Source organism: Nesoenas mayeri (genome assembly GCF_963082525.1).
Source record: "Nesoenas mayeri genome assembly, chromosome: 2".
Classification (NCBI taxonomy): domain Eukaryota; kingdom Metazoa; phylum Chordata; class Aves; order Columbiformes; family Columbidae; genus Nesoenas; species Nesoenas mayeri.
In genome coordinates, this window is record NC_137543.1 from 127,959,551 (window position 1) to 127,981,824 (window position 22,274).

The window sequence follows — 22,274 nt, forward strand, 5'->3', positions numbered from 1 at the left end:
AAATGAGGGGAAACAAGCAGCTACTGTAAGGAACTAGTGAGGAGACAATCTTTGGCCACTGGAAATGCTCAGCAAGGTGAGAATACCACCACACCTCATCCATTTTTAGTAGCAAATGAGATAAAACTATTTTGTGATTCAAGGCAGTGAGAGGCTTAACACCATCAGCACAGATGTTAATCCATCTCCAGGGGGAGGTGCCAGTGTACCCCTATTCTATTCACCACTCAGCAAACAAACAACATGAGTGAGGCAGCACTGTGGCCAGAAGATAGCGTGCTTTCTCCATGCAGTCTCAGAACCGAAATGGAAAAACAGTAGGTAACATCTGGTAATAAGAAAAGTATTAGGCAATAATTAGCAACAAATTATCACTAGACAGTGAGAAAATTCTTTGCTTCTTCAGGTCAAGGGTTTATGGTCATTGAAGACACACTGACAACTACTAAAACTACAGGACCCAGCACTTCCAGAAGTAAAAAGGAGATGAGTCTGAAACATAAGAGGGAATTAGAAGTGCTCCCAAAACTTTTACTCCAGTGAAAACTGCTGGCAATGAGGAGTGGCTCTCTGCACTTCCACTCCTCCCCTGCAAACAAACAGCTCTGACAGAATTGAGCAGCATCACTCACAAAGTAAGAGGCAGTTTTCTTGCAGTAAAGCATATTCAAGCAATGCTGGTCTGGACTTACTTAGCCTGTCCAGCAAAATCCAATCTGCTGATTATGATTATGCACATGCTGTGGTGAGAACATAAACTTCCCCGTTTGTTAAGCATGAGAAGGCTGGCCTGATGACTCCAGAAATAGATTTAGCCTGGAGCTTACTATGAAATAGACCTCTCACCTGAAAATAGCCTGCACAAGCAAAAGTCTACTTGGTAAAATGAAGAGGTGCACTGGAAACATGCTTAAATGAATAATAACGGTAGTTTTCAGAAATAAATAGTCCTTGGATTCACTAAGATCCTTGAAACAGGTCCTTAAAACTCACTACTATGTGAAATGCTCCCACCTGGAACAGTGGTGGAAAAAATAAAGGCCATTTTCTTCCACTTGACCAAACTGTTAGAGAAATACTGTCACCTACACTAGCCTTCTATGGTTCTCCAGAGATGATTCTTTTTTCCCTCAGACACACTGCTGGGAAGTGGGGGAATCCAGTGTGCAGACCCTTCTCTGGGCTTATTGCCACCCTTCACCAAGGAAATCATGCTCTCAGGAGTCAGGTTGACCCATCATCATTGCTGGTCTGTAACATCAAAGGTGCACAAGACAGATACTGCAGAGTCAAGAATATTGCCCGAGTACTAGTGGTCTTTTAATATGGTTATCAAACAGACCAACATCCTAGAGGAAAGAGGATAAAGTATTTGGCTCCTGCCTTCCCATACAGTAGAAACAAAAGAAAACCAGCACAAAACCGAAACAAAGTGAATCATAAACTCCCCGCTGCCATCTTGTTAGTTTGACACTGCAGATCAGACAGAGAACTGTACTGAGAAAACATGAATGCTGCAAAGCAGCTGTGAACTGCCTGTAAACTCATGTAGGTGTGGAACCCCTCTGACTTCAGCTGGGGTTCGTTAAGGGACGGGGGAAAGGAATCCATCTGCTTTCCATGAGCAGGGCCTAAATCAGCAGTGGAAAGCTTGCAGCATGGAAGTTACGGTATGGCCAGAGCTCCACATTGCATTGTCTGATCTACTCTTTTCTCTGAAATCCTACTCCAAATGAAAGCTCCAACAACTTTTATGGATCTATGACAGTTTACTTCAGCTGAAAGAGTCCTCATAATCTACATAGTACACTAAGTTTAAAGATTTAATTATTTTTTTATCCATATATAAAATTACTGCGACAACGCTCAAAGGACAAAGCAATTACCAAAAAAGGCTAATCAAGCAACATCTATTAATCCAGTGAGGAGGTAGAAAGACAGTATTGTTACACATGAAGAGTTTTTAATTAAATTATTTTTCCACGATTGTACATCAAAGAATAATTTCAGGTTTAAAATTTAAGAGGCAATATTTGCATGTACTTCCAAGATAACACAATGTGAACATGCAGTTTCTCAAGCTACAGTTAAGCTGAAAATTTGCCACATAAACCAACTGAAGGCAAAGTGTGAACCTGCCAGTGCTTCTGAGTACATTTTTACTGTCATCACAAGGAGTCATATCTGTTAAACACGTAAAAAGCCTCTAATTCTATTATTCAATTGATTCATACATCTGTATACTCCCAAACTGTACAAAATCAAGTAATAAAAATAGATGTAGAACAAAATAAATCATCACATGTATGCATTGGTGAACTTCTTTTAAATAAAAGCTAAGAAAGTGGTTTTGTTTATTAAGATCCCCAAGTCTTTTTTCTGGTACCATATTGGTTTTTCAAATTATATGCTGGGAGATGAATTGGTACAGAGAATGAATTAAGCACAAGCAATCTGAACTCCAAACAAGAGCAAAATGAAGTGAGTGAGCTTTTGCAAATAAATAGTATCTATTCTGTTTGATCCATGTATGGGAAAAAAGCAGGGATAAGGATTTCTTTTTCACTACATCCTTTGATACTTTTGTGAGGCTGGCTATGGTCTAGTTACAATATGAACATGAAGAAGTAGGAAAAATAACCGAAGATGTTGGGACTGTTATCTGTAGATATACACAGACACTATTACTAAGATATGGGCTTAAACTCTGCCAGGGGAAATTTAGGCTGGATATTGGAAAGAAATTCTTTACAGAGAGAGTGATCAGGCATTGGAATGGCCTGCCCAGGGAGGTGGTGGACTCACCGTCCCTGGAGGTTTTTAAACTGAGATTGGACATGGCACTTAGTGCCATGATCTAGTAAACAGACTAGAGTTGGACCAAGGGTTGGACTTGATGATCTCTGAGGTCTTTTCCAAACCAGTCGATTCTGTGATTCTGTGATATACTTCCATTAAGATTTTTGTAAGAAAGAAACTGAAAATTAATAGGGCTTAGGATGCGCCTTTTTTTCTTTTCCTTCTGAAAGATTAAGTATCTCTATGCCCACAGAACATTGTTTTTTATCTTTTACACGCTGTAGTCTGAGAAAGTGGTTGGACAGTCAGTAATTTGTTTAGGCTGAAATATGGTCAATTCGCAGGATGCAGATATAAAAGCTGGAACTAACTGATGAGACACTTCAACATTCTGCCAGTGCTTTATAATACCTCATTAAAATACCACAAATCTATCGTCTTTTATTTCACGCCTTCCCTCACTAGGAGCTCCTGGCATCTAATGTAGAAGCCTATTGGCTCCTCTTGTTTCATGTGAGATGATAACTAAATCAGGAGATGTTCTGAGGAGTGAGTAATGTCCAAGTTTGTTTCCAAATACTGCATTATGTATAGGCATTTTGGGTTTTGTGATTGTTTGTTTATGAAGCAGACCCATGACTTTCTGAGACTATGATGAGTATTTTTTTATGTAAAGCAGGAGCTTCCACAGCTGTTTACAGATGAAATTCTGCGAAGCGCTGAATACCTAATACCACACTGAAGACAGTGGTTATATACAAGTCAGAATCTATACAAAATGAGTGAGGGTTTGAAGTCATTAATTACCTTACAGCTTCCAACCCTTATACACTGTTATGCAGACAAGGTCAAAGATAATTTTTATTGAAACATGCCAAGTTTTTCTTTTTTAACATAAGATTTATGATATAATACTTATCACAAGGTATCAGAATGATGCTTAAAGACAATCAGACAGGAAACACTGTCTTTGTGGAAGTGTTAGATCTCCATTCTTGATAATTTGTCCTTTCCTATGTTTCTCTCAGAAAACTTTTCACATAGTTTCTCCCCTTTTTATTTTTAGTTAGTACTGTACAATTCACTTGTGAATTTCTCCATTTTGGATTTTTTGCATGGCACCATTTTAATAGTTCATTTTAGTATTCCAGAGATTTGCTTCTTTTATGCCTGTCCAATATCTACCTTCAGCGACGCAATGTATTTACAGATTTGAACAAGTGATTCTAAGTAAAGTCTGTGTAGCCATCTACTCAGTGGACCCTTGAGTCTCTTCAGACGTCCTCAGCTGCTACTGGAGAACTACACAAATTTTCACTAGCGTATGTTCTTCTGTTGTTTTTTTTTCAGAACTTAGTGGCCATATTCAGTCCTCATGGTCTGTGTGATGATAACAGGCATGTCATTTGTATCTCCAATTTAAGCTGTGACAAGAAATGCATGTTTATTTGACAAACCACCCTCAGTAGTGATTGCAAGTGACTGGCAATATTCCTGCAGCCGAGCTTCTGACAGCTCCTTCGCCAGAGATCATTTGAAAGGTTTAGTAAGATGGGGGTTTCTTTCATTTGAAAACTGATTTTACTCTGAACTGTGGATCTCCTTTCCAACAATGTCAGGCTCCACAGTCAATGATTGTCAAGCCTCCTGTTAACAAAGTTACCTGATTTCCGTTTCTTAGAGACTGCAAACCATTCCTCGTGCTGTACGTTAACTTTATGCCAAAGCCACCCCCTCCCTAACCTAAGAATGTAAGAACAGCATGTATTTTAAGAACAGGAAGAATTCTCTGTGTAATTACCTGCTGGAGCACCCGGGATTCTCTGACCCTACGTATGATTTAGCGAGTGGATTTTTGCTGGTATCTATGCCTCAATGCAGAATTCTCCCTGTCACCAGTATTCTTGGCTCAATGAAGAATTTTTAAATGGGAAATTCTCAGGCTAAACAGAAGAGAGTCTGTTCTCAATTTGCAGGCTCTAAAATACACAGCTCCCTGAGACTAGGAGATCCAGAAAAGAAGGACCTAGATTTCCCCAGGTAAATTTTTATTTAGGGCAAAGGAACAGGCAAGTAGGAAGGAAAACATGAGATGGCACTTAACCATGTAGGAGTTGTGTCCCATGTCCTTGCATTTGGGACCACTGACATATGCTAGAGCCTTAGGATTGCTTTCAATCATCCTGTAACTATAGCATCCTAAATGATCTTCAGGGTCAGAGGATAAGAGAGTTTGACATGTCAGTTGTGATGACACTTCAACTCCAAACAAAGAAAACTAGGAAGTTCTTGTTCTAATTTAGGATTTATTTTTATTTGTGAAAATGATAGCATAATCTCAATACATTTTGTAACAAAATTGCCTTTTAAAAATTGACTCCATGAATTATTATGTCAGTAGATGCCATGAAATCTGATTACAAGTTGGATATTCAATTTAGGAAGTGAAAGTGGAAAAGGCAAAAAATTCAGAATTATAGACTCCTGCATTTTTGAGATGCTGTAAAAGCTACTAAACTGAAAGTTTCACTCTATACTATTAACCTTCATTAAAGAACAAGTTTACCATTCATTGAGATAAATTTACCATATTGTGTTATTTTTCTAGCCAGTTATTTTAAAAAGTATATGCTAATCATCTCCAATTGTCTGAGTGAACCAGCATAAAAGGTTTTAGTAAAGTGTTCCACTACAACCCATAGTAAGAACAGAGTAGGTTATTCAATACCTGTGTAATTGTGGGTTCTTACAAGAGACCACTGAAATAGCTTAGATTTTATAATTCCAAGGCAGACTAACACTGTAACAGTGGTTTTATGCTATAACATCATGTTAGCTCAAAACTTACTGAAGTAGTCAAAAGAAGACAAGAAAATTCCTTTTTCCTGGATTACAGGTAACTGGAAATAGAGAGGCAGCTTTGATCTCCTGTTTATCTGAAGCTTTGTCCTTCTGAAAACGTGGAAATCACTCAGAAAGTTCAGCTATGCAGGATTTCTATCTATTGTTTTGGGGCATCTGGAACTAGTGGTGAATACAGTGCTTTCCCAGCTTAACATTTTTGTTTTCCACTGCACCCTGAAGCTACACAGTGCACTGCCAAGAGAAAACTAATTCAGCAGTATAAATTAAAAATAGGATTCTCGTGACACAAACTGCATAAATATGTTTTACTTGTATAATGATTATGCAGCAGTGATAAGTCTTTGTTACGAAATCTTCCCAAATTTTAAGATATTTCTTATATGACCAGTATGCAGAGGCAAACAGAAATAAAATTATTAGAACTGTTATTGAAAAATGAATTAGTAATTTTTTAGGGGAAGGTGTTACCAACCATTTCTTTGTAAGAGCCAATTATCCTTGGTTTATTTTTTCTTTAGCACAAACATAAGTAGATATTTTTAAGTATGACTTCTATAGTGTAAAAATTGGAACTGTCATAAGACTGTAATTTGTAAAAGTTTCACTGATTCATGTTGTCCTTATGCAAGACTCATAATAATCTTCTCAGTGATGGCCCACTATTATAAATGCAGCTGAAAAGAAGTACTTAAACTATGCTTCAAATAAGACTTTGAAGCAAGTGTTAGCTTTTCCTTACTATTTGACAGAGAAGTGCTGTCTTCAATAAAAGCCTTATCACCTTCAAAGCACCAAGGGCAGCGACTACCAAGTTTTTCAAATTCAAACCTCTAGCCTTCCAGAGAGCATTAGGACAGGATAATGAGCTTTCGGGAATCCAGAACAGTGTGAGTGGCTGGTAGAAAGCTATCCTCAGCTAAGGTCCAGCAATTACAGCAGTTAATTACCACGGTATAACTACTAAGTTACTAGCGAAAATTAGCTACTAGAAAGACCAGGAGTCAGAAGTAATTGAAAAAGGTCTAACAGCCAGACCATCTAAGGAGACAAAGGATGCAAGACCCTAAACCATCAGTTTAAGGAAGAAATGAAACAAAGTTACTTTAAACACGTTTCTTCCTTTACCAAAATAGACTTAAAATGAGGCACAAAGATGTGACGTTAGTGAAGAAAAGATGTAGCTGTAATATATGCATTTAGAAGCAGATAATCAGATCATCTAGAAATCTACTCCATCAGCCCTCAGCCTTGTACGCAGGTCTGAATAGCAGCTCATCTTTCTCACGCGAGCCCTGCTGTAAGTTGCACCTAAGAAACTACCTAAGCTGAAATAATGGTTAAACTAAGGGTCCTTCAAAATAACTTCAAAACCAAATAAAACAGGGCCAAACAGCCATTTGAGCTTTTTCTCAGCTTCATTTATTTGAAGTATCCTTTGAGATAGTTATTATCACCTCTGAAATGGACCTACTCAGCAATTAGCCTTGGCTTGACAAATCACTTGGGTCTAATTTCCATTTATTTCTCCCACAGGAAAAAATGGGGCATCTTCTGAGCACTTTCTCTTAGTTTGCCCGTTTGTTGTATGGATATTCCAGTTCTCCATCCTAGTAAAGCTTGAATAAGAAAATAATAATTTGAAATAAAGAACTTTAAAATATATTGGATCAGATAACTCCTGAAAAGAAGTTTGATAAAACTACTCTGTCTCCCAGATATTTGAGGAAAGAACAACAAGTACATGGGAAAGAGTATACGTTCTCTCTATAAACACTACTTATTATCAGGACATAATGTATTTTGACTGTAATACATAGATGATAATATGGCCACAATGGTGAATCAGGAATGTGAAGAGTTAAGTTCAGGGCATTCTTCACTGGGTTTGTTCATGCCTGTCTGGCACAGCTTGGTCCCTTGCCTTGACACTGAAACCAGGGGCAGAAGGCCCTTAACTGTGCTGGGCAGAAAACCCTCCTGGCTTTATGGAAGAAACAAACAGAGAAACAAAACCAGGGAGACTGTTCCAAGTCCATAGGGAAAAAATATGAAGTGGCTTAAGTATTTTAACTTCTAGTGAAGCCAGGAAAGCTGAATAACTACAAAATCTGGCCCTACAGAGTAGGAGGAGTACTTGCATAAAAGATACTGACCTGAATCCTTACCCTGTGGGATACTGAACAACTCCTGAGTTTTCAGCTCTTCTCAACTGCTGCAAGTGTTAAGTGCTCTCCCTAGCTCAAAAGGTCTCAAAAATCCAGAGAACTTAGCAAACAATGAATGAAAAGAGACCCACAGCTAACTGAACAAGTTCACACATCAGAAAGCAATCATTACATTGTCTGTTACTAGCAAGTGGTTAACCATGAATGTTTATTAGTTGACAGCTACAAAACTACTTCTATTTCTTTGTAGGTGACACATGTTCTTTTTTAATAGCTATTAAAAGTTATTGATACCAACCCCATGTCCATCACAGTTTTGTTTCATAATGAATAGATTGAATCACACATCTGTTGACCTTGATAGATCAGCCACATTATATTTTTGTATTTAACAACTCATTCTGATTAATCTTGATTTTCTGCCTTAGAAATTCTGTTTGAATTATGATGGTGATCAATGCTGAGCGTGCCTACTCATATGCAAACAAAAATGTAAAATCTACAGTCCTGATATTGTTAACAGTGCTGAGGATCCACGCTTACCAAAACCACCAGGGTCTGAAAAAGGCCCATCTGTCTGACTGTACAGATAAGTTTCCAAAACTGCAACCTATTAGGGAAGATGCTTATCTTACCATTTTACTCCTCTTTCACACTCACTATTTCTTGCTTTATGTCTTGATCCACACAGGCTCTTGCACATATGTGATTTTGCAGTATTATTCATGACAGCACCTTGTGTGGCATGAGTTTCCAGGATCATGGTCTCAAGCAGGAGCGACTCCTCCTTCGTTGAGTCAACTCATAGTGAGCAATTTCCTTCAATAACATCAGAAAGGCAGGCGAGAAATTACAATAGTAACCTGTGAAGCAGCTACGCTTGAAACAGGTGGATCAAACAACAGATGCCTGATACCAAACTCTTTTGTACTATTCAAAAGAATTAGACATTTTCATGAAATGCCTAACAGCAGCAGTGCCCCAGCCCTCTAAACTACAGGCTGACCACGGTGAATCTTGGAAAGGTACTGTGGGCTACCATGTGTCCATGTTATGGGTTTTTTTAAAGTGCAAACACTACAGTATTGTTACAGTTCTATGGTTCAGCATCACATGGCTGTACAAACTCCGCTTATTCTGGGTTTATGCTTGCTTTTCTTCCATATAAACTAAACGGAGTGGATTCATACATCAAGAAAAATGCAACTGGAAGAAAGACAAGATAAAAAAATATTAATGTGAACGTGCTAGATAATGACTAAAATAAGCCACAAGATAAAGCTTGTTTTGTTTCCATGAATGACAGGTTCTCTGGTATACAGGACACCAGGAACCAGCATCAGGATTTTTCATACTTTAAATAAATGAGCAAATGCTTATCTTTCCATTCACTAGCCATTCTCTGCAGTTTTAGGTATTGCTGTTCCTTGGCTCCCAGAGCAATGCTAGGAACATCCCTACCTGCAATAGTTACTAAAATGGGCAAAGACTCTGCTTATTCTTATGCACACACTTAATTTCACAGAGATGAGAACAGCCTGGGACTGTTACCCATCAGCAGGATCAGTGGAATCACTTATATCTGTACAATTAATAGAATCATATGTAGATTCTGAGGCTTTTTTTTAGTCACACTTTTGCTCAAAACTAATAATATTGTAGAACCATATAAAAACAGAAAAAAAGAGAGAGGTGATTATAAAACAGAAATGGGGGGGAGATCCTTCCTGACAAGTAATTTTTTTTCTCTCTCTCTTTTAATTTTAAATAAAACTGTCTGCAAATTTGAGCCTAGGGAGACCTTCATTAAAATCAATTAATCAGTCAGCCTCTCTGCTGAATAGCTTTCTGGAGACAAGAAGTCAAACAGGGTTTGGGAGCGAGGGGTGTGCGACTCCTGCCAACTTTCCCCCGCAGGTCCGCAGCGTCGCACCCCTGCTTCGCCCCAGCGGGCTCGTTAGCGGCCGCCGGCGGGAGGGATCCGGCCCGCGGGCTGTAACCGGCTGCTCGGGGGGCGCCGGAGCCCACCCAGCGGCGGGGAGACCCCGAGCCCGGCCGGCCGCAGGGCGCGCAGGTGCCCCGGGCCTCCGGTTCGCCGCCGGGCAGGTGAGGGCTGGGTCTGGCGGCCTGGGCTCCCCTCAGGGAAGGCGCGACCACCTCTCGGTTCAGTGATCTGGGCGAGGGTTGGCTGTATCCCCACAATGCGGAGGAGGTGACAGCTGTGCCAGGAGCCAACTCCCGGCGGCCGGGACAGCCCCTCGGGGCGGGCACCACCTTCCAGCCCTAGCCCCAGCTCCCCTCACCCCGCCGGCCGCTGCAGCAGCCCCCGGCCCCGCCGTCGCCGGCGAGAGGCAGAGGGGGAAAGTTAGCGGCGGGGCGCGCCCTCCTGCCCTCCCCACCCCCGCTCGGTGCCGGACGGCGGCTTCCGCCGCCCCTGCGGCGAGGAGGCGCGGGTGCTCCCCGGCGGCGGCGGGCGTGGAGGGCGGCCCGGGTGCCCTGCTCCTCCCGCTGCCGGCGGCCGCCGCCGGGGCAGCACAGCTGTTACAGAGCCGCGCTGGTCCCTCCTCCCAGCTGCGGCTGCCTCATCTCCCCCCACCCAGCCCGTCCCTCCCCTCCGCCGCTCCCGACGCTGCTGCTGCTGCTGCTGCCGCCGCCGCCGCCACCTCCTCCTCCTCCCCACCCCCACCCCCACCCTCTCTCTCTCGCTCCCCATCTCTCTCTCTCTCCGTCCCGTTCCCCCCTGCCCCCGCCTCTCCCCGCCCTGCCGCCGCCGGCCCTGGCAGAGCAGGCACCGCAGGGGGATCTCGATGTAACACCATGACAGGCATCGCCGCCGCCTCCTTCTTCTCCAACGCCTGCAGGTTCGGGGGCTGCGGGCTCCACTTCCCAACCCTGGCGGAGCTCATCGAGCACATCGAAGACAACCACATCGGTGAGTGCCCCGCGGGGCAGGGGCCGCGGCCAGGGCAGGGCGGGCGTGGGGGGCGTGGGGGCCGCGTGTGCGGCGGCGGCGGGGCGAGGGGGGGCACAAGGTGCAGTGGGAGCCGGGGCGCGGCGGCGGCAGCCGGGGAGGGAGGCAAGGAGGGTGGCTGGCGAGGAGTGGCAGGAGGGGTCCTGCGGGCGACGTGGAGGGCTCCTCGGGGAGGCGGCGTGTGGCGCGGCGGCGGCGGCATGGGTGGGTGCGGGGGTGGCGTGCAGCCTGCCGGCCCTGGCGAGGGGGAGTTAGTTTGCATTGGCAGGAGGGAGCGCAGAAGCCCGGAGGAGGCGGTGGAGGAGGGAGGAGGACGGGCACAGCACGCCGCCTGCTGCTTCCGCCCCGGCTCTGGCTGTCAGGGCTCCGGGGAGGGAGGGAGCCGCCGCGGCGGCAGCCATTCCGCTTCCTCCTCCTCCTCCTCCTCCTCCCGCCGCCGCCACTGCGTCCTGTCAGCGCTGTTGCTAGGTGTGGTGGGGAGGACGGGTCGCGCTCCGGCCGCACCGGCCGCCGCAGCGCGGGAGGCGCCTCTCGGCGGAGAGACGGCGTGAGGGAGGCCGGGGCCGCCGGCGCGGTGGGCGTGGAGGGAGGGCTGGCGGCGGGGGACGGGCGGGAGGCCCGGCGGCGGCAACGGGGGGGGGCAGCGGCCCGCGCCGCCGGTGCAGCCCCCGGGGCCGGTCAGGCGGGAGGCGAAGGTGGCCGTGCTGGCACTCACTGCCGTTAGCCGCGAAGCCCATGCCAGGCCGCGGAGGACGGGCCGGGCAGCGCCGCGCTGGATCATCACCTGTGGGCTCCCCCTGCGCCGCGACACGGCCGCTGCCCGGGCGGCCGCCGCCCCCCGCTCCGTTCGGCCGCCCGTCCCGCCGGGGCTGCGGGGGCGGGGAGGCCGCCGGGCCTGCGGGCGGCGGGGCGATGACTCGTCAGTGCCTTCCCGGCGAGGGCGCCTCATGGGCGGCGGGCGGGAGCGTGCGCAGGGGCCGCCGGGGCCGCCCCTCGGCAGCGCGGGCGGCGCCCGGGGGAGGAGGGGGCGGTGCGGCGGCCGGCCGGCCCTGGGCGCCAACTTTCTCTCTCCCTTTTCCGAGGGGACCGGCCTGCGTGCTCCCGGCCGGGCCTGAGGCGTGTCGGCGGGGGCAGAGGGTCTGCCGGCCGGCAGCGTGCCTCCGCTCCGGCTTCTGGGCAAAGCATCTCGTTCCCAGCCGGGCACGGCACCGCCGCCCCGCAGCTCTGCTCTCTTGCCTCGGCAGGTGTGCTGCCCTGGCTTCTAGGCGACTTCCCCTCTGAAACTTCCCAACTTTCTCTTGTTGCTAATAAAATACAGAGCTTAAGCTGTCAAAAACGGAGCTAATTCTTTGAAAGAGACCCAAGTTCGAAAATCTGGGGAATATATAGAAGTTTTAAGTACCCCTAGACTGAAAGCTCATGTGTTTCGCTGGAAGTGTAAGGAAGCCACATGCTGCTACAAAATGATGAACCTACCGTGCATTTCAGTTTAATAAGTTTTAATACCTGAATACCTGAAAAAAAATCACTGAAGTTTAAATTGCAAATGTAACGTTACATTAATGTAATGTTACAGGTCAGCGAGATGAAAGGTGTGGTTCTCATAATTATCACAATGCCTAGTATGAGGTAACAAAACCACATACCACAAAACTCTGTAATTTATGACTCGACGTGGTGCGAGCATACTGTTGTGATATTGTTGGGTTTTTTTTAATCTCCGAATCTTAGCTTTTCCTACACTGTGCATCACATTACACCCAAAATTAAAGTTTGTAAGTCATCTTGAGTGTCCCCCAAGTGGATTATCAGTCCCTAGGTGCCACAGCCCACAGGGTGTCAGAAAAGATACAGTCCAGCCTGGGTGGTCTGTGTGTTGCTCTTTAATCCCTAGTCAGCGGTTCTTCTCCACAGAGAGGAGAACTATATACTGAAATACTGTAATTTCTTAATAACTGCATGTTTATAGCCAGTGTTCATTACTTTTTTTCCTATCTCAAAATTAAGAAACTGTTACAGATCCAGCACACGTATACACTTAATTGAGTGTAATTTGCCAATACTTGCAGGACACAGAACTGAAACTTTGCACGTATGATGTCACACATGCAGCTGATTGAGCATGAACTGGTGGAGAATGACATAAGGTTGCTTATGCTTCGTCTTTAATGTTTCACCTCAGGCAGGTGACGTCAGGTTAAGCTTCACCTGCTTGTGAATACAAGATGTGGGTATGTTGCTCACCTGTATCAAACACTGGAAAAATCAGCAGGGAGTTGTACCAGACACCGAGTATGGACCCCAGTTCTCTTGTGGAGGCTCAACTGTGTGGTTTGGTGCATGTGGGGGGCTCCTGGCACAGCCTGAATGAGGAGGATCTATGAAAACTCACCAGATAAGCACTCATTCAAAAAGTGATTAACCTTTCTGGAGGCAGCTGGGAAATAAAGGAATAAACGTCTGAATAGGAGCTTATGTTGGAAGTACTTTCTCAGTCTGATGCAAAGTGTCCGATGTGTGCCGTCATACAGGTCTAGAAATGTGCACTGAAATTTGTCATGTTAAAAATTGACTGTAGTTTTTGGCATACAGAGCAAAGAGTAAAATGCCATGTAAAACATACATTGCTTTGGGCATCCAGTGTGTGCTGCAGCAATATAGAAAACTTGATTGAGTTATTTTCCGTTATTAGTTTAAACTGAAGTGGGCAATTGCTGGGCAGACGGTGTTACAGCACAGATAACAAACTTCATGCTGCAAACAGCTCTGTGTGGGGAGGTGCATGTGGCACGGGCTCTTGATGGTCTGCATGCTGCAGTGCTGCTGCTCTGCCACATTTCATGAGATGGGTTCATAATCCTTCACATTATCAGTGGAGAGATGGAAAGAATTTGGTTGTTTTTCAGAGCTGTATTGCATCTCTGAAAAAGTGGGAACAAGTACTTATCAAGGGATCTTTTTTTGGTCAACCTTTCAAAAAAGGCTAAATTTAGTATAAGGAAACACTTTTGTAGCATTCTGGGGACAGAACATATTTGGTTTCTGAGGGCTTCAGTAGTTGGTTTCCTTACTCATAACATAAATTCATAATCACATGGTAATGAAATAATTTGGTGTACAGTGGTTTGTTTGGTGTTTTTTTTTTTTTTTCTTTCCCTCTCTCCTGTTTCTTAGTGGCCACCTAATAAATTGCCAGTTACTTGAAAAACTATCAGTGTGGATAACCTTAGGAGAGTTGTGCTCGTTGGATGAAATATTCAGCTCTGAGATGGTGCTGCTTGCCCATCAGCATATCATTTGCTTTCTGGGTCTTGCATTTATGTATTGAAGACTTCTGAAGAGTTAGGCTAGCTCAGCAGCGCTGCTCTAGGATCTTCTGGAAGGCCTTACCTGTGTCCTCTGCAACGCAGTCATGTTCGGCAGGAGGAGCTCTTTTAAGTCTGTAAAATAGACATTGGTTTAAAACTGCTGATTAGTGAGCCTTCCCTAGTAGCGTGTTGTTACCTTCTCTGCCAGTGTGCTGAGAAGGGGGCTTTTAGTCTGCCTTGCTAGGCTGTCTCCCTGCCTCTTGGTTTTGGCTGCTCTGATCCCTTACAGGTGGTTTGGTTGACTTTCCTGATGTCTCTAGTCTGTGAGCAAAAGGCCTAATTTACTGCCAGTTGCCAGATTCACACTGTACAATGGAAGGGACTTAATCCAGTCAGTTCCCCAGAATACTGTCAAGAGAGGAATAAAAAACCCCAAACCACCAACCCTCAACTGCTGAGTATTCAGCTGTGGCAACATGGCAAATTTTATTGCATTTCTGCAGTCTTAGTAGTGTCTTCAGCTGTGATGTTAGGAACGGTACCTCTGGTTCCACAGAGCATTTCTGAAATTACATTTAAGCCTTAACTTGGTATAAGTAATCTTGGGCATTCTTCCCCAATCTACTCATAGTCAAATTGCATCCTTCAGAGTGGGGGTCAAGTAGCTCCCTATAGCTAGTTACCAATACAATACAAAGTTTACTCTGATGCTGAAGAGACATTATTTAAATGGAATCTCTTAAGCAGATTTTGACAACATCAGCTTATTTTAATATTTGTTTTGTATTTATAGTCAAATAATATTTTTAATCATGTGTGCAGATGAGGTTGTTGCCTCTGTGAGCCACTGTGTGTTCACTTGGTTCATGATGAGTACTGACATGCCCTATGCACCTGTGTAGCTGTATGGTTTGTTGGAGCAGTCCTGCTTCTCTGAAACTCATCGAGCATAGAGGAAATGGATGTGAATAAAATGAGTTGTCTGAACATGGGCCCAAAGAGATGGAAGAGTGGATAGGAAGAGATACAAAGAATAAATCTGAAGACACTCTTAACCTTAGTGGATGTAGAGTTTGTTAATTGCATCACACTGAAACTGCTAGAAGAACTTGAAGACAATAAAAAAAAAAATGCCATCTTCTTATACAGTATTTACCTAGACTAATAGGATCTACTGTCACTGAACATTTCATCATAACTTTGTGAGAAGTCCTGGTGTTGGATAGTTTCCAGTGAAGTATTTGTGTTGTATCACTGTCGGAACTGAGAGCTGTGATGCTTCTCATCAAAGTCGACCAATTCTCAAATATGAGGATGGGACCTGCAGCATAACAGCACAGCACTTGCAGTGGGAGCAGAGGCACCTGCTTTTCTAAGTGTTAGGATGAGTGGAAAAAATAAGACTTCTTCAATAAAAGAATAGTTGCAGAAGACAGACCAAAATCTTATGTATAAAATACTACCCATCTGGAAAGTTCAGGTCATATGGGGGAAAAGAGGCTTCTGAAGTTCTGTGTCTGGTGGTAACTTTGGCATCTGCTACCTTCAGAGACTTTCAGTTCTTATTTAATATTAGGCAGTCAAGGGGCCAAATTCCTCAGCAAGGACGTCAAGTGGTTTCATAATCCATTGGCTGAATGTATGCAGCTTGCTTAAAGTTGGCCCTTTCTATATTTTCTCAGAAATGCTAATAAGGTTGGGCTGTGTCCTCACTTTGATAGTAAAGGGTGTTGGGTTACAAGCTGGCTGTGAGCACATGCGAAAATGGCATTTGGTATTGCTAAAATGTTTGCTGTGCTCCCTTCTCTTGGGTTGCCCAAACTTCCACCAGCATATTGGGTAAAGTGCAATAAATATAGATGACAGGCTCTGTATTGGAGGTCATAGTATGTCATGTAAAACAAACATTAAAAGATAGAACCTTTTTATGTTGCTGGTGATGAGGACGAGGGGCTTCAGTAGTCATGGAAGGCCTAGTAAACTTAAGTCTGTATGAAAGATTTCATTCACTTAAAGCTGAGCTTTTTAGAAGAGTGTGAACATCGTCTAAGTGGCTACTGTGATGTACCTCTTTTTTAGCATTTTGCTTAACGTGTAAATTAATGTTCAGAGTTGAGATGGGTTTTTTTTAAGAAGTGGTAGATCTTAAACCAAGGTTTTTTACACTGAGAGTGTATATGGGATGTTCTGCTCAGTGTCTGGAAATCAGATGACAGACCTATGCCTAGTTGCCATGCTATGTACTATGCATAAACCTGCGGCCTTGCAAAATGAATGAAGAATTACGTGTATTTACCTAAGCAGTAGTACTAATTGTTGTTCATGGAAAGCAACTAGAAAAACCTAATTGTGGCTATGTTGATTTAATGTTCATCCTCTGCCCAGTACTTCTACAACTGTAGGTTTTGTTGTTATGCAAAAAGCCTTTCACAGTGATATGGAAGGATGTATATTCCAAGGATGTTGCTCGTTCACTTCGCAAGTTGGTGTGGTGAGGAAAGCTCTTCTACTTCAGGAAGGCTTTTCTGTCAGAGTCTTTTTTGACTAACAGTTCTGTAGATTTTCCCCTACTCATAATCTTGAGCAGAGCAGGAGTTTGGATTATTTTGCAGTTCCAGGTATGGTTTCCTTTGTTGTTGGAGTTTTAATTTAAATAATGATAAAATGTAGGTGCAATGTTTGTAAGAAATTCTAGGAGGTAAATGGAATTGCCATTTAACTTGAACTAAAACATTATTTTTGATACTTTTGTGACATTAAATACATTCTTGTTCTGAGGTTACAAAGTGCACTTAGGCTAAAGCAGAAAGAGTTTTAATGGCGTAAAGTTTGAATGGTGTATTTCCTGGGAAGACAAGGCTGAAAACAAACATCTGTGAACATGCTGCAAACTGAATTTTCCTTTCTAAGACTGAAGGCCTCACATAAAGCCAGCAGAGATCTTGTCTTTTTCGTCTGTTGGCTTGAGTGGCTTTGGGTGAGGCCCTTTGCAGGGCTGCATCCCTGCCCTCGGCAGGGATCGCTCGTCTTGGACACCAGCAGACCTAAACAAATTCCAGTTAGAAAATGAAAAACTGGAAGAACATCAGACAACTTGTAGCAGTTATGTTATACCTCATGTGTGTAGGGCATACTTACCTTTGGGGGGAAGTTTATGGTGATTATCATGTCTGCTCTTCAGAACATGAGAGGGTGTTTTCATAGCTAACCTGCAGTCCTTACGAGAAATGTAAAATAATCAGGTGGCTGCCAGTCAAATGATCTTTTTTTCACTTCTTAGTTTCTTGAGGAATGTTAAAAGAACAGGGATTGTATAACAAAAAATAATTTGAGGAAGAGATGATGCAAGAAGATGAAGAAACATACCTGTTCAATCTGGAGGCAATCTTACCTACCATTCCTTCCTGCAAAGCCAAGCAAGTAATCAAAAATATTTTGTGTCAAGCTGCAGAATACTTTTAATGCAAAAGAAATAAGCACTGGTGGCCAGCTGCTTCCAGTGTACTCTCTGTGTTGCTCATGAATGGGCTTTCCTTTATTTATCATTATTTTTTCTTGAATAAGCCGTATTTCACTGAGAATTAATTTTCTTCGTCTCTGGTAAGCACAAGTAATTCAAAGTTTAGATGTTAAACATCTAAGTAGCAACTATATACACTTTGAAAAAGGCGGAGACAAAGACTTTAATGTTAATTTGAAATGGTGGCAATTAGAGAATTGATTTGATAAGTCAGCTGTATTTAACAAAAAAAGTCCTTGGTTTTAAGGAAATGTCTCTGAATAATTTCACAATTAAAATTAAACAAATGATTCCTGTTACTCAGTGTCTAATTCTATCCTGAGACTTCTGCAAATACTTCAGGGAACTACATATGGTTTATTAAACTCATCTTTAGTTACAGGAGGCTGGAGCAATATTCTGGTCTGTAGAAGAAATACTCTGATTCATGGTTTAATGATTTTCTTTTATTTTAATTTTTGTGGTTTTCACCCCAAATTCTTAGGAGGCTTCTTCTTAGCTTAGTGCCATGACAAACAAGGGGAATAGATTTCTTCATCAAAGATGCTGATGACACCATGGTGCTGTTTGTGTCTCCAATGAGTGCCCAAGATAGAGTACATTACTACTGTGCAGTTTAATTTAAGATACTGTAACTCATTAAAGAATGAATTGACTTAAATACAGGTGTTAGTTATATCTTTTTAATGTTCTGTCTTGTGTTACAAAGGATGGAGTAGAAATTGAAGAAATTGTTGTTTAATAGAAATTTTAAATTTAGAAGAAAATCAGTTTTAATGGAAAAAAAAGGTGTGGGATATTGAAGCCAATCTGGTCAGTTCTCTGTGGCTAAAAAGCTTAGAATTTAATTGTGGATGAATTTTGAAGTACTTCTTCTGATTTTGAGAAAGACTTTACTGCATGGTAATAGAGGCCATCTTATGTTTTAAGATTTTTTTTGTGAAAAACTGAGCACTTTCATTTTGAAACGTTGGCATTGATGAAACTGCTCTTTTTCTTCTTCTTCCTTTTTTAAATTTTGGAAATATTTGGACACTTCTGAGATTCCCTCTTGCTTTTTTTTTTTTCTTCTTTTTTTCCTTTTTTTTGTTTCTTTTTTTCTTTCTTTCCCCAAGACTACTCTGTCAAACTTGAGTAAGCTACATACATTTATTTTCCTTCTGGAAATACTTTTTTTTCCCCCAACATATTTTGACAGATAGTAAATATTCATCAAAAGAAAATAGAACTGCTGAATAGAATATACTTTCTCTGTTGGAAAGGACCTATAATGATTATCTGCTCCAACTGCAAATATCTGAGTATGCCCTGGAAAAGAGAAATAGATGTAAAGTATCACTTATTTCTTCAGGAGTGTGAAATGTAGTCACCATCTTATTATACTTTCTGGGAATTATCCCCACAGCAGCAAGTGAAGTTGTAGACCAGAAGCCAGGAGGTGGAACATTTGAGACGCAGGATCCAGTTTCATTGCTAGATGAGATTGGTGTGGGTACAAAATGTGAACTCAGCCCCTTTTGTGGTTGATGGCAATAACATTCAGTGGAGAAAACAATACCGTGTCATTTTTTCAGTCATCTGTTTTGATGCAGTCCTGCTTTGTAGCTTCATCAGGAAGTGTGCGTGTATTAGCTTTATGGGAGCAACCTCCAAATGCATTGAAAGGCTCCTGTAGACTTCAGGTGCTCGCCTGCTTGAAGGTGAAAGCTGCACACCAAATTACTGAGGTCTACCCTTGCTTTCTTTGTCAGCAGACCAAAGGACTGACATTGATACAAGTAAATTTGGTGACAAAGTTACAGGGAAACCCTGCATTGCAGAGAGGGACCTGGGAGTTCTGGTTGATAGCATGTTGACCATGAGCCAGCAATGTGCCCTTGTGGCCAAGAAGGCGAATGCTATCCTGAGGTGCATTAGGAAAAGTGTGACCAGCAGGTCAAGGGAGGCCACATCTGGAGTGCTGTGTCCAGTTCTGGGCTCCCCAGTGTAAGAAGGACAAGGAATTACTGGAGGGAGTCCAGCAGCAGGCTACAAAGATGATTAGGAGTTTGGAGCATCTTTCTTATGAGGAGAGACTGAGAGAGCTGGGTCTGTTCAGCCTGGAGAAGAGAAGGCTGAGAGGGGATCTCATCAACATTTATAAATATCTCAAGAGTGGGTGTCCAGAAGATGGGACCAGACTCCTTTCAGTGGTGCTCAACGATAGGATGAGGGGCAACAGGCACACACTGAAGCATAGGAGGTTCCATCTGAATATGAGGAGAAATTTCTTTACTTTGAGGAAACTGGAACAGGCTGCCCAGAGACACTGTGGAGTGTCTTTCTTTGGAGACATTCAAAATCCATCTGGACACATTCCTGTGCAATCTACTCTAGGTGAACCTGCTTTAGCAGGTGGGTTGAACTAGATGATCTCCAGAGGTCCCTTCCAACCCCAGCCATTCTGTGATTATGTGAATTGTACATATTTTTTTCTAGGAATCTGTTGGAGAGGTGTTGCAGCTTCTGTTACTTGCTGTTGAGGAGTGTTAGCTACCTCGCAGGCATTACTGATGGTTGTTTAACTGGGTGATGTGAGAGTTATTAGACTCCCAGCTTTGATGCAGAAAAAAAAAAATAAAAACAAACAAGCTCTCAACCAAACAAAACCAAGCAAAACAAACAAAAACTCTGCTTGTATACCAGTCTGTATTTCAGTTTGGGGCCATGGAGCTTTTCTTTCTGTTTGTCCCGTTAAGCTCTTGGGATGCCTGCAGAGGCTTCCTAAGGAAGCCCCAGGTCTTCATTATGTCAACTTTGGTTTTGCATAGGGGGAGGGAAAAGATATGTGGATTTCTGAGGAAAATCTCAAATAACTGCTTTTCTCCGTAAATTTGTTTGGGCTGTATTGCAAGAGTGTCCTGACTCACTTAATGACTATGCTAATGTGGAAAAGATGGATCTGTGGAAGGGGAGCGAACAGTCTCCGCAGCAGCAACAGCACAGTAAGGGGAAGAGGCTCAGGAGCTGCTGCTTTGTGCTCTCATGTTGGGGGTTATTCACCCAAATGCAGAGTACCATGGATGTGGCAGAGTGGACCAGGCAGTTGACAGCTTCGTTGACAGTAACAAATTCTGTAAAAATTGCTGAGAACTACTGTGAAATGTGAAGGGAAAAGGAAAGCTAAAAAGTATTTAAAATCCCATGGTCACATGGCCTTCCAGGGAGGAACTAGGATGGTCTGGGGTCCTCTGCTGTAGTTTTAAGTGCTCTGTGCTCCTGGTAAGACACAGGGGGAGGTAGTGGTGTGGTTGTGGAGGGTGGGAACCCTCCACATTACTTGGGTTTTTCTATATGCACTTTGATTTCACAAGACTATGCTAGGGAGTCTTCCTTTTTCCGTGCTCAGTGTAAGCACTTGCTGTATTTTAGAGTGACTTTCTAGCTGTGCTGCAGGACTCCTTCCACACAGTCCTAGCATAGTTAATAGTTGCATTTTCCTTACACCTCAGAAAATCTCTTAAATTGACTAAGTACTCCTGAACTGTGTGAATGCTCTCACAGATGCGAAATGCCAACACTGTAGCTGTATTAGTCCTCATGCTTTATATTCAGCAGCCAAGCTTAACAGCGGTTCCAGATCTTGGTCTCTGTTCTAGTGCAGCTATCCGTAGAGTTAGCAACCTGTACCTAACATCTTGTTCTCATTTCAGCTCTCCAGAATAACCCCTTTCTCGCTGGCGAGTTTTTCGTGAGGTTGTGAAGAGCCTGTCTTCAGAACAGAGCAAATACCCCGTCTTTGCTGACAGGTACCTTGGGGCAATTACCCAGGGCTCTCTTTAGACCAGATTCAGCGGGGAGACAAAGTCTGTGTTGGACACCGTGATCTGGAACATAGTTATACACCAAGGAGTTTTACTGGCTTGCTCAACCCGCTTCCAGAGCCAGGGTAAATAATGAGAGCTTGTTCAGGTGTGCAACAATAACTGGATGCCTAGGATGGAGAGAAGGTATTTGTTGCCATTACCTTGCGTGGCTATTTTTAGTTGCATTCTTGTATTTTAATATTAAGTGGTTGGGTTTTAATTAAAATTGCCTTTGAACGGTCTTTCCTGATTAATTTTAGTTTTGTAGCCATTTTTGTACCTTCACGTTAGAAATCACTGTGAAAGAGGTGGGTGAGAAATTCTATATCTGCTTTTGCTACACCTGAACTGTACATACAGCCTCCAATGCATTTCACAGGGTTGCTCACTACCACTAAGTATCGTGGAGATGAAGAAATGCCTCTTCCCTGAACCTGCCTATATGGAAGCCATAGCATTCGCATTATTCTCCCCTGACTCCCCGAAGCCCAAACCCCTGAATATTGGAAAGGACTTTTGGCTGCAATGGTATGAGTGGCTGCTAAAGGATGCTTGGTACCTCATGAATTCAAGTTTGAGCCCAAACACATAATTTGTAATTGCTTATTCTGTAGTAGCAGGTGTACATAAATATTGAAGGTGTGTTAGTATTTGTTTATATTAGGTTGGTGCAAAAGTAATTGCGGTTTTTGCATTGTTGAAATTTGCCATTTGATATTGGAATACATTCTTAAAAAAATACGGCTATGCTATACATCATTTTAATGCGCCTTTCTCGCTTTCTGTTTTTTGGCCACTGAC

The 22,274-nt window shown here is 43.3% G+C and overlaps 1 protein-coding gene across 1 annotated transcript in view; it reads left to right on the plus strand.

Moving 5' to 3' along the window:
- Positions 1-10,646: 10,646 nt before the first annotated feature.
- Positions 10,647-22,274, plus strand: part of JAZF1 (JAZF zinc finger 1) — a gene marked incomplete at both ends in the record, with an annotated part of 189,865 nt that continues 178,237 nt past the window's right edge. Inside the window, one exon of the mRNA XM_080339556.1 lies at positions 10,647-10,761. Within this exon, the coding sequence (XP_080195682.1) occupies positions 10,647-10,761 (115 nt within the window). The remainder of the gene's footprint in view (positions 10,762-22,274) is intronic.